This window comes from Podarcis pityusensis (assembly GCF_964106645.2).
Source record: "Podarcis pityusensis genome assembly, chromosome: 1".
NCBI classification, from domain to species: Eukaryota; Metazoa; Chordata; class Lepidosauria; order Squamata; family Lacertidae; genus Podarcis; species Podarcis pityusensis.
The window spans coordinates 15,017,796-15,032,965 of NC_138028.1; the positions used below are offsets into that span (position 1 = coordinate 15,017,796).

The following is a 15,170-nucleotide window of genomic DNA, read 5'->3' on the forward strand; positions in this document are numbered from 1 at the left end:
GTATGCCACTGATTAACTACATGCTGGCAGTTAAGAGCAGGGGTTGGCTATCACTGTTGCATATTAAGTCTAGGAAAAATGCATTGGAAAATGATTTCTGTCCTAAATCATGATTTGCCTATAGTTTGATCTTATACATGCAGCAGTTTGAAATGGCAGAATCTTCAGGTTGTAGAATGAACTGTGCTACTTAAGGTAACATTTTAAATCTACAGTGGTGCCCCGCAAGACGAATGCCTCGCAAGACGAAAAACTCCCTAGACGAAAGAGTTTTCCGTTTTTTGAGTCGTTCCGCAAGACGAATTTCCCTATGGGCTTGCTTCGCAAGACGGAACGTCTTGCGAGTTCTTGCGAGTTTGTTTCCTTTTTCTTAAAGCCGCTAATAGCCGCTAAGCCGCTAATAGCCGTGCTTCGCAAGACGAAAAAACCGCAAGACGAAGAGACTCGCGGAACGGATTAATTTCGTCTTGCGAGGCACCACTGTACTTCCGCATCTCTTCATTTCTCTCTCTCTCCCCGCCCCCCCCCCCAGTAAGTAAATAAGCTCATGAGGGGGAAATGTTTAGCTCTGTTTCTGAGGAGTGAACTAGTTTTCTGTTTGCAGGGAGTCTTTCATGCCATGAAGTATTCGAAAACGTCTTCTGCTTGTACTCTGGAGTGGTGCAATTCATACCACCATTTCAAGAGCCTACCACCTCACTCTTCTATGCTGAATTAATTAGGATCTAGACTACATTAATTAGGAGGCAAGTTAGTGTCTGGAAAATACCACATGCGCAAGACTTCCAGGTTTGTGGGCCTGTGTGCAGATGGGGAAAGTATTAACTGCAATATCATGGAACAGGCTGTTGAAGCATGCCTTGCTGGGGAAGCAGCCAGACCCATTAAGACCTACCCAGCTATCTAATCTTGCATACTGTGGATGCTGCTGTTCCACATTCTTAAAAAAGAAAGCACACTAAAATATGATGTAAACAAGAGGCTTGGCCAGTGATCTGAAGTATTCTGAAGGGGTAACAGTAGAAATCAAAGCATAAAGCAGCATTCTGTTCTTTGATTGTTAAAGCAGAAAATATTTTCCCCTGAAATCTCTTGTAACTTTAGGTATTATCCCCAGTATTAATTAATTCCATGGCCTCAGTATCTGTTCAGCATTCTTATCAGCCTCCAGAGTCTTCTCTTACAGCAGTTTTCACAGTAAAAATCTTAATGTGTTCCTGCACTGGTTCCTAAAGTCTTGCATATGTAGCTCTGGCTTGACTGCAAAACTCATTTTAAAAGTTATTTGCAAAGACTGCTCTCTGTCTCAAGATAGGTTGCATGTTGCACTAGGTTATGTTATTCCTATGTACATTTAATTCAATAGGAATGACTGTGCACTGCATATGAACAGTCCCTGAATCTGTGACCAACCTCTGAGGCCCTTCTCTGTCTGCTTCCTCCACAAGAGCTGAGGAGGGTAGCAAGGAGAGAAGAGACCTTTTCTATGGTGGCTTCCCGTTTGTGGAATGCTCTCCCCAGGGAGGCTTGCCTGACACCTTCATCACATATATTTAGGTGCCAGGAGATAACATTTCTATTCTCCCAAGCCTTTGACTAATTAAGCAATCTATGGCTTTTTAAACTGCATTTGTGGAAGGGGTGATTGTTTTGTTTGTTGTTATGCATTTTTGTGTTTTTATACTGTAACCCTTCGGTGATCCTCGGATGAAGGGTGATATATAAGTTTATATAGTAGTCAACATTATCATCTGTGCAATTATATTGATTCCAGTAGTACCCTTCTGGCTCACAAGAGAGCCTGAACTTTTAAAATGGTGTTGCAATAATGTTTGGAGGCTCCACTAAGTTTTACCTCCATTCTAAAGCTTGAAGAACATGTTATCATACTTACTGTTTTTGGCTCAAAGGGGGTGGGGATAATTTGCCCTAGGACACTAGGTGTTTAAAAACCCACTCAAAGCTATGTTACCAGTCATTGTAAGAAGAGTAATTTTTTTCTGACTGTGAACCAGACCACAGTGATCTGGTTCAGCTGTACTGCTAAGCCATGGCTTAGCATTAATGAGAATGAGTCACAGCAGCCTTTGGTTCCTGCACTTTCCTCTGCTCTTCTTGTCTGTATGGGTTGCAGCAGCAGAATTGGTCTGTGGGGCCCTTTTCATTCACCTAAATAAATGTGACTATGTCTGAAAATATGAGGGGAGCGCAGAGTGAGTTAGTTAATAACGTGTGTTATCTTATCACGAGACTCCAGATCTTCTGGTGGGATGTTTTGTTTTGTTTGCAAAAAGGTGTCATACAAAACTTTTGTCAATTGGCTTACTGAGAAGGAAAATCTGCACGTAATATTCTACCTAGTCAAAGCATTTAATAGAGTCTAAGGAGTTTAAATTAAACAGTGAGATAGATAAATTAAAATTATGAGCCTTAGAAATAAATGGCATGCACAGAGTACATCTGCCTCTCCAATAAGATATCTGCTTGTATTTAATAAGATGAGTCCACAGGAGTAACTTCATTTTGAAGTATAAATACATTGGATTTTATCCCTTGCCGGTCCAGCTTAGAGGAGACCCATGACTAATTTAGGCTCATCAATTTCAGTGGGTCTGTTCTGAGTTGGACTAGCACTGGCTACAACCACATATGATATATGGAATCACTGCTGACATCAGGTGATTGGCAGGTCAGCAACCCCACCCATCTGTCAAATTTGACCTGACGGGTAGGGTGATACTGATCTAGCAAGCTAGAAAAGGTTCCCCACCCCTGCTGTAGGCTATTAGGCCTGGGAGAGAAATATGCTCAGGCGGCAACAGTTGCTGGATCCTAGCATCTTCCTGTAATTTCTTAGTTGTCTGTATTGCAAATTTCTTGCCAAGTGCCATTGTGGTAAAAACAATGGGCTGTACTTAATGCATATGTTCAGTTGTCATAATAGTGGTGCTATTATTGCTTTTGAATTGAGAACTTTGACAAGACACTCAGAGAATGCTAGACCTGTTGGCTAAGCTGCTGACTTCTGTGCTACACCCAGGGATAGCTATTGCCTTTTTTTTGACACTTTCCTTAGCACCTTACTTTTGTGTGTTTGTCTGAGGGAGTGAATGTATGCCTATTGGAACATACACTATCTGTAATAGGGGAAAAGGCACAACTTGAAATGTTCTAAGTATATGCTTCATTCTATATTTTATGTGACTGATGTAATGCTTTAAGGCAATTTTTCTGGACGCTGATTTGACTAGTCTTTGTACAACACTGATCTGCAGCTAGTTTTTGTGAGAGATTAAAAGATAGTAGGTCAGGCTTGTTTCCCCCACTCCTCATGAACTCAACAAATTTCATTCCTAGAGCTCTCTGTTAGCAATCACTTCCTTAATACATCCTGCAGACAACTGGGGTGGGGGGGGGGGCAAAGTGTTACTCCTCAGAGGTCTGGATTTGGCCCTGCAGCCTCTGTTGCTATTTCTAATGTAAGGTAACATTAGAAACAAAAATGCTGATTGAAACTGGCTAGTGTTAGCTTGTAAAGAGCTGCATGACTGGTTACTTGTATCAGGTAAAGAAGATGTTCAGGTGGGGAACTTTTGTAAATTAGTGATAACATGCCATAGGTTAATAATACCTGTATAGGTGAGATGGCATTCCAGTAACCTTTGTGGGATTACTTGCAAGGTTGGGCTATTATATAGACTTTAATTTGTGATTTTCTCTTTATTTTCAACAGCGAAACCATTTACTCAGCTGGTGAAAGAAATGCAGCTTCATCGAGATGACTTTGAAATCATAAAAGTAATTGGGAGAGGTGCATTTGGTGAGGTAAGATGCCATTGGAGCTCAGTTTTAGATACATTGTCTATTGTAAGTTTTTGGTAAATATACTGCATGCTTTACTTTCAAACTGTTTCTCTTTTAACTATTTTTAGTTCATCGGACTAAGTGAACTCCAAACCACAAAAGCTTATGGCACAATAAAATAGCTTGGTTTTAAGGTGCTTCAGGAATCTTTATTGTATTTGCTAAATTAAACCAATTCCCCCACCCTTTTAGAATATTTAACTCTATAGCTGTCATAGCCTAGGGGTGAACAGTTCATACATATAGGACTGAATCCAGTTGGGTCCTTCATTTTGTGGAAGGGCTTTTGATCCAGTGGAGGCCTCCACTAATGGAAGAGGAGAAAATACAGTTTTCACTGATTTTCCTTGCAACCCTAAAAATCTGCTCCAGAGAGTTGAAAGACAGCATGTGCAAGAAGAAGGAGAAATTGGCAAAAAATTCCCTCCATCCCACTTGTTGATCAAAGATGCTTCCATGACACTATTGGGTAGAACCCATAATGTGTTGGAATTCCGGCTAGCCTAGCATGAGGCAAAAAGTTTGTAGTGGCTAGTGATCTGAATTGTAAAAGTGCACAGGAAAAAATGTTAGCTTTTATTGATGGGGATATAGTGTGAAAAATGTAGAGAATTATTTGTTAATTAATTTCTATTGAGGCATGATTTTGGAAATCGCATCTAAATATAGTAGCTAAATTAGCAAAGTGATGATAAAGAGACATAATGCATAATGTTTAGTCTTGAAGATAGCATTCTGTTAAATCCAAGGGAATGTATGCTTCCATGATAAATGGGAGTGGAATAAATGTTTTAAGAGCCTTCTCAGTCATATACAATACTGTGAGATTTATTTTGGTAAAAGGGCTATCTCGGTGTCTGGGCAAGTACTTCTGCCTTCTGAGACAGCACTTAACTAATTGTACTGGATCCCGGGAGAATGTTGCATGCTGAAAAGAGTTCAGGGTGTGCTTTGGATTCATCAGCAGAATCTGGCTGCAACTGCATAATCCCTTTAGGTTCTTCCTAGGCTTGTGTATGTGAACTGGGAATTCTCATTTCCTACCCCCTTCCCAATAGCAACTCATTACAATACACCAGAAACTGGTTTTGAAGGTTGCTGGAGCTACCACTTGCTAGGGAAGCATGCAGAGCTGCTTCTGAACCAACAAGGACATTGCTCGTGCAACTGGATCTCTTGCATTGGTATTATATTTCCATGGGAGATTTAATCATTGACCTGCCTCAGCATCCTTGATTTCTGGAAATACAAGCTGAACGGAAAGAGAATTGAAAATTGTGTATCAGTGGTATTTCCAGTCCTAGACCCTGAACTGGAAGTCCAGCCTTTGGTTAATAGCCTTTGTTTATTGCAGGGTATTGGTTCCCTGACAAATCAGGTCTTTAATATATAAAGGGACATTTCCAGTCCTTGGGAACACTTAGGAGGCTACCTTATACTGAATCAGGCTCACTAGAGTCCATCCAGCTCAGTCCTGTCTTTACTGATTGGTTCTTCAGGGTTTCAGACAGGGACCCTCTCCTCCCCAACCTGGAGAGGCTGGGGATTGAACCCGAGGCCCCCTGCATGCAAGACAGATGCTCTATCACTGAGCTACACTTCTACGCTTCTAGTGGTTTGTAGGAGAGACCATTATACTCTTCAGAGTATACTCTGTGTCAGTAGTCTAGGAATTTTATTTTTTGATTCCCTCTATAGCATTTTGCAAACATAGAACAGATTATCTAACCTGCAGTGGCACTGTTCTAAATAAGCTATTACTATGTCTTTTAATTCAGACCATTACATTGTATTTTTGTTAGATAAAAAGTTTACATAATCCTCAGAATGGGAAGCTCAAGCCTTTGTTTAGAAACCATTGATTACAGCGCTATTGAATTAATAAAAATGGCATTTTGGGTTGTGGAATGATGTTGCTTAATATGGTGTGTCTAAGCATGTTCTCGCACCCTAACAGTCATATTTGCTGTGATGATGATACTGATTTTGCTTTGGTGTTCTCTACATCAAAGTGCAAAGGACAGGTGCAAAGTGCAAAGGACAGGTGTAAATATGTAGGACTGTTAAAGGCCCAGGTGCATGCTCATTGCATGTTTAGGAAAAGGTATAGGTAATGATGTGCTGCTTTGGCTTCTGATTGGTCAATAAGGGAATGGTCTCTTTCTGCCATGTGGATGAAGAGTGGTTGTGTTTACCTAACTTTAGGTGCTATAGTGTTTTAGAATGGGCCCCTCTGGGTCATCTGTAGAAGGTGACATGTGTGGTGCTGTGTTTTGGAAAAGAGACTAGATAAAGGAGAAAATATTAAGAAGAGACCACAGTTACCTATACTATCAAGATATTTTATTTCTGCTTACAATTGCATGGTCTATTTTTATAATTCAGTGTGTAGAATGTGTCCTAGAAAGAGAGGATATGCTTCAAATTCATTTAAATAGGAACCCATCAATGAAGCAATTGGTCAGTGTTTTGCTCCTGATGTTGCTGTCTGTTCTAATTTGGTGCAGTTCCTGTATCCTATTTTAGAGCTTTACCAGCTCCTGGCTTGTATATGGTGTATGTGTTTGTCTCTCATATAGCATTTGCAACAGAATATGTTCTTTTTCTCCTTGTGTTTTCTCTCAGTGGCTTCCGATTTGGGGAAAGGAACAGAGAAAAACATCCTGTTATTTTACATTTCTGTTGTTTCCATTAATTAATTGAGTGATTACCTATTTTATTATTATTGATGATAAGATTTTTAAAATAGCAGAACATTTAGTTTTGATTTACCTTCCCTAACCGGGGCGGGGGGGCGGGGGGGACAGTCCTCCAGCTGATCCCTCTCCTTGATTGGAAGAGGTTTTGCATTGTAACTCTGCACTTAAGTTCTGTCCACAAACCCAGGAAGACGGGTTTTCTTGCTGTACTTTAATCTTTAATCTGGAAAGCTGTCTTAACATCTATAATCCATGGAATCTTAAATAGTTTTAGTTTATTAGAAATTTATTCAGCCTGAGAAGTATTTTAAGGATTCCCCCAAATATAGTACATACAAGTTAGATATATTCTGAAATGCAGTAGAACAGTAAAGCATGTTTGTGAAAATGCTCAGACCAGTTTTAGATTGTGCAAGTGCTAGTTTACATTATATAGCTTTCTTAATTAAATAACCTTGTTCAAAAAGGCTGAAAATTAATATGTATTAATATGATAAGCATTTAATGAAAAGGTTAGTGCACCCATGTTGGCTTTTTCAGTTGCTAATGTCACACACCCCCAAGAAATATTTCAGAACAATTCTTTATATAAAAACAAATAAGCCACTGAAGCTAATTTTAGGTTTATTGGTGTTCATTATTTCATGGTAAAGGCAAACAAATTCATTATATTAAAATAAAGAATCATGCAGCTGCTCAAATACATAAGGTGGAATTCAGTGTAACAAAGGTCATTCCATCAGTGCAAACATTTCTGCTTGCCTGACAGAACAATTTCCTCCTTCATCTCTCTACACACTATTCTGGGGCAGTGTTCGAAATTAGCAGGGCACCAGGTGCACTTTGCTCCTAAAGATTTTCCATTTGTGAGCACCTCAAAAAGTCTGGGTGCCATTTTTTTTTGCGTTTGGCTGACACTCAAGGATTAATGAAATGTATTTGCTTTGAAGCCTTGAAGTATATGTTAAGGATAGATAATATGTTAAGGAGTTTAACAATAAAGAGTAGAGTGTTTTGAAAAGTATGGTACCAGTATTTTTATTGTAAACACCAAATTAAACATGTATTAACTATTTAGGCTACAAATATGACATTAAAATGTATCACTTTTGTGAATTGCATATTAATCCATGCTTACTAAAATAATAAATAAAAAGTGTCCGTCCCCCCCCTTGGCTACTAGGCATTCTGTTTTGGTGCCCACCACCCAGGTCCCAGAAGCCATTTGGCTCCTACCTTTTCTACTCCAGTTTCTAACACTGTTCTGGGGGTACTCCTGACCCTCCAGAGTAGATTTGGGGGGAGTTGTGGCGGGAAGCAACATTGCAATAGCAGAATTCCTTGAGCTGGCTTCTACTGATAGTTGAATCTGGTCCCTGTTTTATGCCATAAGAAAATGTTAAGTGTTTCAACGCTCAAAAGTTCGTTGCAGCAAAAACAACAAACAGAACTACCCCCTCTTGTCACCTGTGTTAAACAATACAGCCTGATCTTCACATTAAAGCACAATGTTCAATTTACACCTAGTATTTGGGCTTGCTCCCATAAGTTCTAAATATTATTTTCTGGTACAGAGAGGATTTGGGTTTTTGGTTGTGTGATGCAGCCATGGCTCCACTTCCTTAAAAGCCACAGCTGCTTTGTATTGATAAGTCCATTGTGTCACACAAAATGGACAGGGACATAGAGGGAAAAATGACTTCACATCTGTTTTTTCCCTATAGAATAAAGAGCAGAATGGTTCTTCCCTCCCCAAAAGAACTCTTATATATTTTGTGAGCAAATAAGGACACTTAGTAGCTGTTGTTTGCACATTTTAGTCTAGACAGTGAATTTTATTCAAAGTACAGGCAGCAGCTTGGTTGTCAGTTTAAATGATTAATGACACGCGTATGTGAAAAATACTATATTTTTCAAAATATCAAGCAGCAGATTGGATTGAACAGGGAATCATATAAAGGGATAGCTGCCTGTATAGGTTATTTATCACTTCTGCAACAATACATTCCATGCCTAATATGAGCAAAAATCCAAGAGTTCAGTATAGCTAATCATTATTCCATTTTCTCAGTATGAAGATAGATTTAAAAATGCTTTTGTGTTTTCTGGATTGCTTTTCAGTGGCCAGAAAACTGATAATGAACCATGCAGATCATGCCTTAAGTGCCCAATCACAGTGCAAAGGTGTAGTTCTTTCATGAATGAGATACTGATGAAAATTCTTCATGTAATCTAAGCAGTAATGACTGCCTGATCTAGTGCCCAGATTTAGACAGTGGCTATGGAAGATGTACTGCTACATTTGCTGTTGCTGCTGAAACAGGCATAGGGCATCCATCAATTTCTGTTTTGTTTTAACCTCTTGGGTCCTAAAACCTTATTGTGCATAACCCCTTATCCCAACCGCTTACAGTAACTTCTTCTCTTGTCTTCCTATGTTGGAATTGTGTGTGTTCGAGGAGGGATATAATTCCACGCTCCTCAGTTGGTTTATAGGCAATAATCTTAATACAAAGGAGTTACTCCTCATTCAACTAGATTAATGCCACCTAACAAAGTATATGAGCTGTCTGGGGACAACTCACAAATTTGGGGGTTAGAGTTTGTATAACAGCTAGGTCATAGGACTGAATTAAGAATATACTACTGACCCACCGCATGCACTAGTGCAAGCTAGTCAATACAGCACGCTCAGTTACAGGCAGCCCCTGTTTACACAGGGGTTATGCATACGGCGGTGAAATCATGTATAATTGAAACCGTAGAAAAAGCCTGCAAGCACCCTATCCCACCCCTTTAGTGATGTTTCATTGACACCTTTATGACGTTTCTGAGTTCAGCATGATGCATGTATACATGTTCGCACACAAATGAACATATGTAAATGGGCTGCCTGTATAACATGACAGTATAACAGGAGCAAAAGTTTAAAAAATGTAAAATAGAGAAACACTGAGACATTGAGGCTTAATTCTTGGCCTTTCTGGATGATATGTAGACCCATTTCAATCTGGCTTCAAGTCTGGCTTTGGAAAAGAGACAGCTTTGATGACCTACTCCAGAAACCAGACAGCTGGGAGTGTGCCTTTCTTGATTTTGTTGGCTGTTAGTGCCTGTCATTGATTATGGCATCCTTCTGCATAGCCTGGCTGGGCTGGAACTTAACAACACTGTTTTATGGTGCTTCCATTCTTTTCCGGAGAGGCTGTTCCAGAAAGTAGTGCTGGCGAACTTCTACTCATTCCCTTGGCCTGAGGGAATCTCTATGGGATTCTTATGTCTTCCATGTTGTTTAATATCTATAGTGAACTGCTGGAAGAGTTTAAATGAAGATTTGGAATTGGGTTCCACCATGCAGGCCAGACGGAGGTGCTCCTCAGTATTTTGGTGCTCCAGAGGAGTCCATGGGGTCCAACAGGGCAGCCTGGTTGCTTCAGCACCACAGAGCGCTCCGATGGAGCAAATCGCTCCAATGAGGACTAGAGGTCACCTATGATTGTTTGGGCCTCTGCCTCCAGTTTTCCTCTCCTGTGGTTTTTGTTTTGTTTTTTAATCTGGGGGGGGGTACTCAAGGGCACGCAGTACTGGCATCCCCCCCCCCACTTAAAAAGTGAACACTTAACTTTTACAACTTCATGGTGAGTAGCGGCACCCATTTTTCTAGAAAAAAAAAAAGGACTGCACCCTACTAGTTGGAAAACTTCAGATGCAAAGGTCCCTGCTCTGGTTCTATGGACTCTGGTCATATAGAATCCACACCAGCAGCCTTGGACTTAACATCCTCTGGTTCAGAGGGTCTCCGATCACCACTGTTGGTCTCAAAAACACAGTTGAGTTCCTAAGTCCAGTGATCCTGATTTGGTATCCTGGACTCTAGAATAATGGCATTCTAGTCAGTAGATTTACAATGTTATATGGGGCAGGAAGCCAGGGTATAAACATTTGAATGAATAAATTTGCAAGGCTAGGGAGGGATAAAGGAATATAGTTGGAAACTTCTAAGTAGCTTTTTTATTATGAATTGTAGTATTTGGATTCCAATGCATTTTGTTGTTTTCTATTGGCACACACAGTTGTGGCTTCTGTGTTTTAGAACTTAGCTCTGCAACCATGAAACCTAGATTTTAAAAAAGAAAAGTCGTATACCAGATAAGCAGTTGGTATTAGAAATTTCATAGAATAAGCAGCTCTGCTTATAATTGTATGTCAGCAGTAGTGAAAAGCTAAACTAATCCTACTTTCTACTGCTCTTTAGAACCTGCTAGTGCTTGCTTCACTGATTTCTAGAAAACGTGCACTTGTCAAGGTTCCAAGACTCATTACAGTGTTGTAATGAGTCTCCCACTTAGCTGCCCAGATTTTAAGATAGTGTGTGTGTTCTCTCCCAAAATTAACTTCGTTTAGTAGAAGTGATGATACTAGCCTAGGAAATAACATCATTGGGGGAGGGCTGTAGCTAGAGGCAGAGCTACCCTGAGTAGAACATCTGTCTTGCATGCAGAAGGTCCCACATTCAATCCTCAGCATCTCCTGGTAGGCCTGGGGAGAGACTTCCTGTCTGAAATCCCAGAGGGCCACTGCCAGTTAGTGTAGATAATACTGAGCTAGATGGACCAGTAGGTCTGAGGCAAATTCCTATCAATGATACATTAGCTGTAGCCAAAGGGTTCCGCCCACCCCACCCACCAATGTGTCTCTAAAATGCATTTCATTGAAGAGCAGTCTCTTCTCTTTTTGTGACAGGACATCCACAGTTGTTTTTATTGAGCTATGGAATTTAGGGAACTTCCACATTTCAGGTCAAATTTATTTGGCCTTCTAACCCAAAGTAGTCTCTTGCATCACTTGCTTCCTGGTGCCTTTTAAGTAAAGCTGTTAGAGATGAGTGAAACATCCTTTAAGTCCTGAGTTAGTAACTAAGTTTTAATTGGAATCATATTTTGAATAAAGCAAGAGATGGAGAGCCAGCAATGCTGACTTTGCTGTGCAATCCAAAACAAAGGCAAAGAATTATTGAATCCCTTCTTTATCAGCATTAGCTGTGACCAGAAAGGCTGACCAAAAGGCTGACCATTCCTTCTAAGACAAAGGCAAAGGAATCCTAGAAAGAAAGCAACATAAAACATGTTTCCTTGCATCCAAGGTCTATGCTTAGAGCCAGATTTGAATCCGTGGGTCACAACTTGCTTTTCTCTTAACCTTTTGTCTGCTTTGCTCATTTTAGAGGGGTGCGTGTGATCACTTTTATTATAATTGAATTAATCCAGAATAACTTCTCTGCGGTTGTGCTCAAGTCAATAGTGTTAAAGAAAATTCTCAAGTACAATTTGCAAACATGGAGCTGGAGCTGGAAAAATCTTGGGCATTTAAAAATTGTATGCTGCCCTAGGATCTAGGAGTTTCCAGTGCTTTGCCAATCTGACACGTGCTGAAGAATGGGGACAGGTTCATAATCTCTATGGCTCTTTCAGCCACCTAAACTGTGTATGATGGAGTGATAAAGGTTGCAGATTCGTATTAGGAGTGTGCACCCTAAGCTTGGACAGATGTTTTCTATTGGTCTTGCAGTAAAATCATGTTGCTACTAAATACTCACATATAGGTCATTACAGTGGTGCCCCGCAAGACGAATGCCTCGCAAGACGGAAAACTCGCTAGACGAAAGGGTTTTCCGTTTTTTGAGCTGCTTCGCAAGACGAATTTCCCTATGGGCTTGCTTCGCAAGACGAAAATGTCTTGCAAGTTTGTTTCCTTTTTCTTAACACCGTTAATACAGTTGCGACTTGACTTCGAGGAGCAACTCATAGAACGCAGTGTACATAGTAGCCTTTTTTGAGGTTTTTAAAGACTTTGGTGATTTTGGAAGCTTTTCCAAAACTTCTTTTGCAGCCATTTGGTAAGTTAAGGTTTTTTTGGGGGGGGGTTTGGATTTTGGGTTGGGGTGTTTGGAATTCAAGGACTTGGTGTTGGGGAGGGGTTTGCAAGAATCTGGAAGCTTGTGTGTTTTTTTCCTGCATTTTTATGATTTCCTGTGACCATTGGGCCACTCTGCTGTTTTTAAAAAAAATTTCTGGATTTGAATTTCTGTGTGCTGGGTGGCTGGGGGAACAGTTGGGGAGGGGTTTGCAAGAATCTGGAAGCTTGTGTGTGTGTTTTTCTGCATTTTTATGATTTTCTGTGACCATTGGGCCACTCTGCTGTTTTTTAAAAAAAATTCTGGGTTTGAATTTTGAAATGCTCTTTACAGTATGTGTGACTTTAAAGAGCACTTAATAAACTCTTGTTGTACCAAATTTGGCTTTGTTTGGACTTTTTTGACCATAGGAACGCATTAATTGATTTTCAATGCATTCCTATGGGATTTTGTGCTTCGCAAGACGAAAAATTCGCTAGACGAAAAAATTCGCGGAACGAATTAATTTCGTCTTGCGAGGCACCACTGTATGTGCATATCTTTCAAATACTTGTTTAATTTGACCCCCTTCAAACTGGTGTCTAATTTGTTTCCTTTTAGGGTACTAGCTCTTGTTTTATGTGTGGTTACTCTGCATAAACTTCTTATTGACTAGAGGAGCAGTGTGAAATTTCCAACTAATTAGGTCCGGCAGGCTTCCCCATTTGGCCCCAAGGGAATTTTGGCTAAGCCATGCCCTCCTGCCTTACACCTGAAGTCATATATAACATCAGGAGTGGTGCAGGTAAAGGTGCAGCTGAGCCAGAAGGAGGTGTGCAGGTACCTGCAAAACCTTGTGCAAATTGCTGTGTACCAGGCTTCACAAGCTACAATAACCAGGTGGTTTCTTAAGATCTAATGAGCAGCTAATCGTCAGTGATTTGTGAATTATGCCTTTGCCAGTGTGGTTTGATTTCAAACCGTGCATGCAGAAACAGGCCACTTGTCAATATCAGGTGCTTTACAGCTGGCCCACAAAGGGTGGTGGAAATAATTACCTGACCTGCTGGCCAGATCCAGCCCCCCCCCCCCCCCCGCCTAGAGACATAGGGCTGGATCCAGTTGTGCTTTTCTGTTTGCAGAAGGGACTTTTATCCAACAGATGCTTCTGCTAATGCAGGGGAAGATGATTTTCATCAATTCCTTCTCACTATAGCAGCCCCCTGTACCCTGAAAATCTATTCCATAGGTCGGGAATCCTTCCAGAACCTTCTGGAAGTGGTTCAGGGGATGGCAGGGGGAAGTGGGAATCGACACACACACACACACACACACACACACACACACACACACAAAATCTCCCCCAATTATTTCTTTATAAGAATTCTTCACACCCTTCACCATAAGATCCCAGGGTGGGCTTCACCAATATAATGTTCAGTTATTAAAACAAAGAGAACAATTACAGTTATAAAAATAAGTAATGCCATTCCAACCAGAATGGTGTCTTCTGTTAGTGGACACTTCTACTAAATCAAAGACTCTTTCATGAATGGAAGGACATAATAATATGCATCCCATAGTAAACAAATACTGCTGTTTTTGGTCAGTAATGTGCAGATGGTGGCCATTTTGTGCTGGGGTTCCGTTCCTGACCATCGCATTTGTCGGTGGAGCGTGTATAAGCATACCCTGCCCCATTAAGCCTCCTTTCGGGTCCAGAAGCACCCACATCGGTGATCGCGCCTGAAATGGTCGTCGCCTGTACAGTCCCCCCACATCTTCCTATAAAAGGTTTCCCATTTATTTGTTCATAAGTATTTGGTGACACATGACCCACTGTTTACCCTTAGGATGTGCAGGTTTGCATGTGTATGTTTCCCAGTAGTCCTTATTTAAATATGAAACGGATTATCAGTAGCATGTTGACCTCCCCCAAATTTACAGTAGGGTGTAATGTAAGATGACATTCATATTGTGATATTCTTTCTTCATCAGAAAATGTATTTCATTTCAGAAGTTATCAATCCATTCAAAATTGTTAAAATGTCATTGACTTCTTTTTTTAAAAATTCAGGTTGCAGTTGTTAAATTGAAGTGCACGGAGCGCATTTATGCAATGAAGATTCTAAATAAATGGGAAATGCTTAAAAGGGCAGAGGTAAGTGCAGTATTTCCAATTCATAGATTTCTTTTTTTAAAAAAAATGGCATTAAAGAAAATCACAGTGAACTTCAGCCAGATTAGAAAGAATTACTGCATGAGCATATAGGAGCTTGATTCCTCCCTGCAATCCCCCCCCCCCCAAGTGAGCTGCTTTAATGCAATCAAGTCTGACAGTCCCTTCGAGGCATCTGTTGTTCTCAGCAATACTGTGTATTCGTTTACCAGACAGTCTGCCCTAGTTTTTTTTACCATGAATTATATTGGCCAGATTTTTGTTTACTATAAAACCAAGTTAAAGACTACATGGAGGCTTCAGATTTCAGTTGCTATGACATACAGAGCCACATGCTAAATGCATTATTATTCAAGACAAAGAATGTAAGTTTGTGCAATTTGAAAGTCAAGTCTTCAAGGAGGATAGTTAATTGAGGGAGGATTTTTTCAGTTCCTTAAAAAAGATCAGAATGTATTTGTGAAAGGAAAACACTGAAGCAGTGTTGATCCCTTAATAAATGTAATACTTGGTTCTGAAATGTTATAAATGCCTT

The 15,170-nt window shown here is 40.3% G+C and overlaps 1 protein-coding gene across 6 annotated transcripts in view; it reads left to right on the forward strand.

The window, feature by feature from the left end:
* CDC42BPB (CDC42 binding protein kinase beta) overlaps positions 1-15,170 on the forward strand; it is a 97,160-nt gene that overhangs the window by 23,939 nt on the left and 58,051 nt on the right. For all 6 annotated transcript variants that reach the window (XM_081003894.1, XM_081003895.1, XM_081003897.1 and 3 more), the window contains exons 2-3: positions 3,734-3,825; positions 14,534-14,617. In XM_081003894.1, the coding sequence (XP_080860020.1) occupies positions 3,734-3,825; positions 14,534-14,617 (176 nt within the window). The remainder of the gene's footprint in view (positions 1-3,733; positions 3,826-14,533; positions 14,618-15,170) is intronic.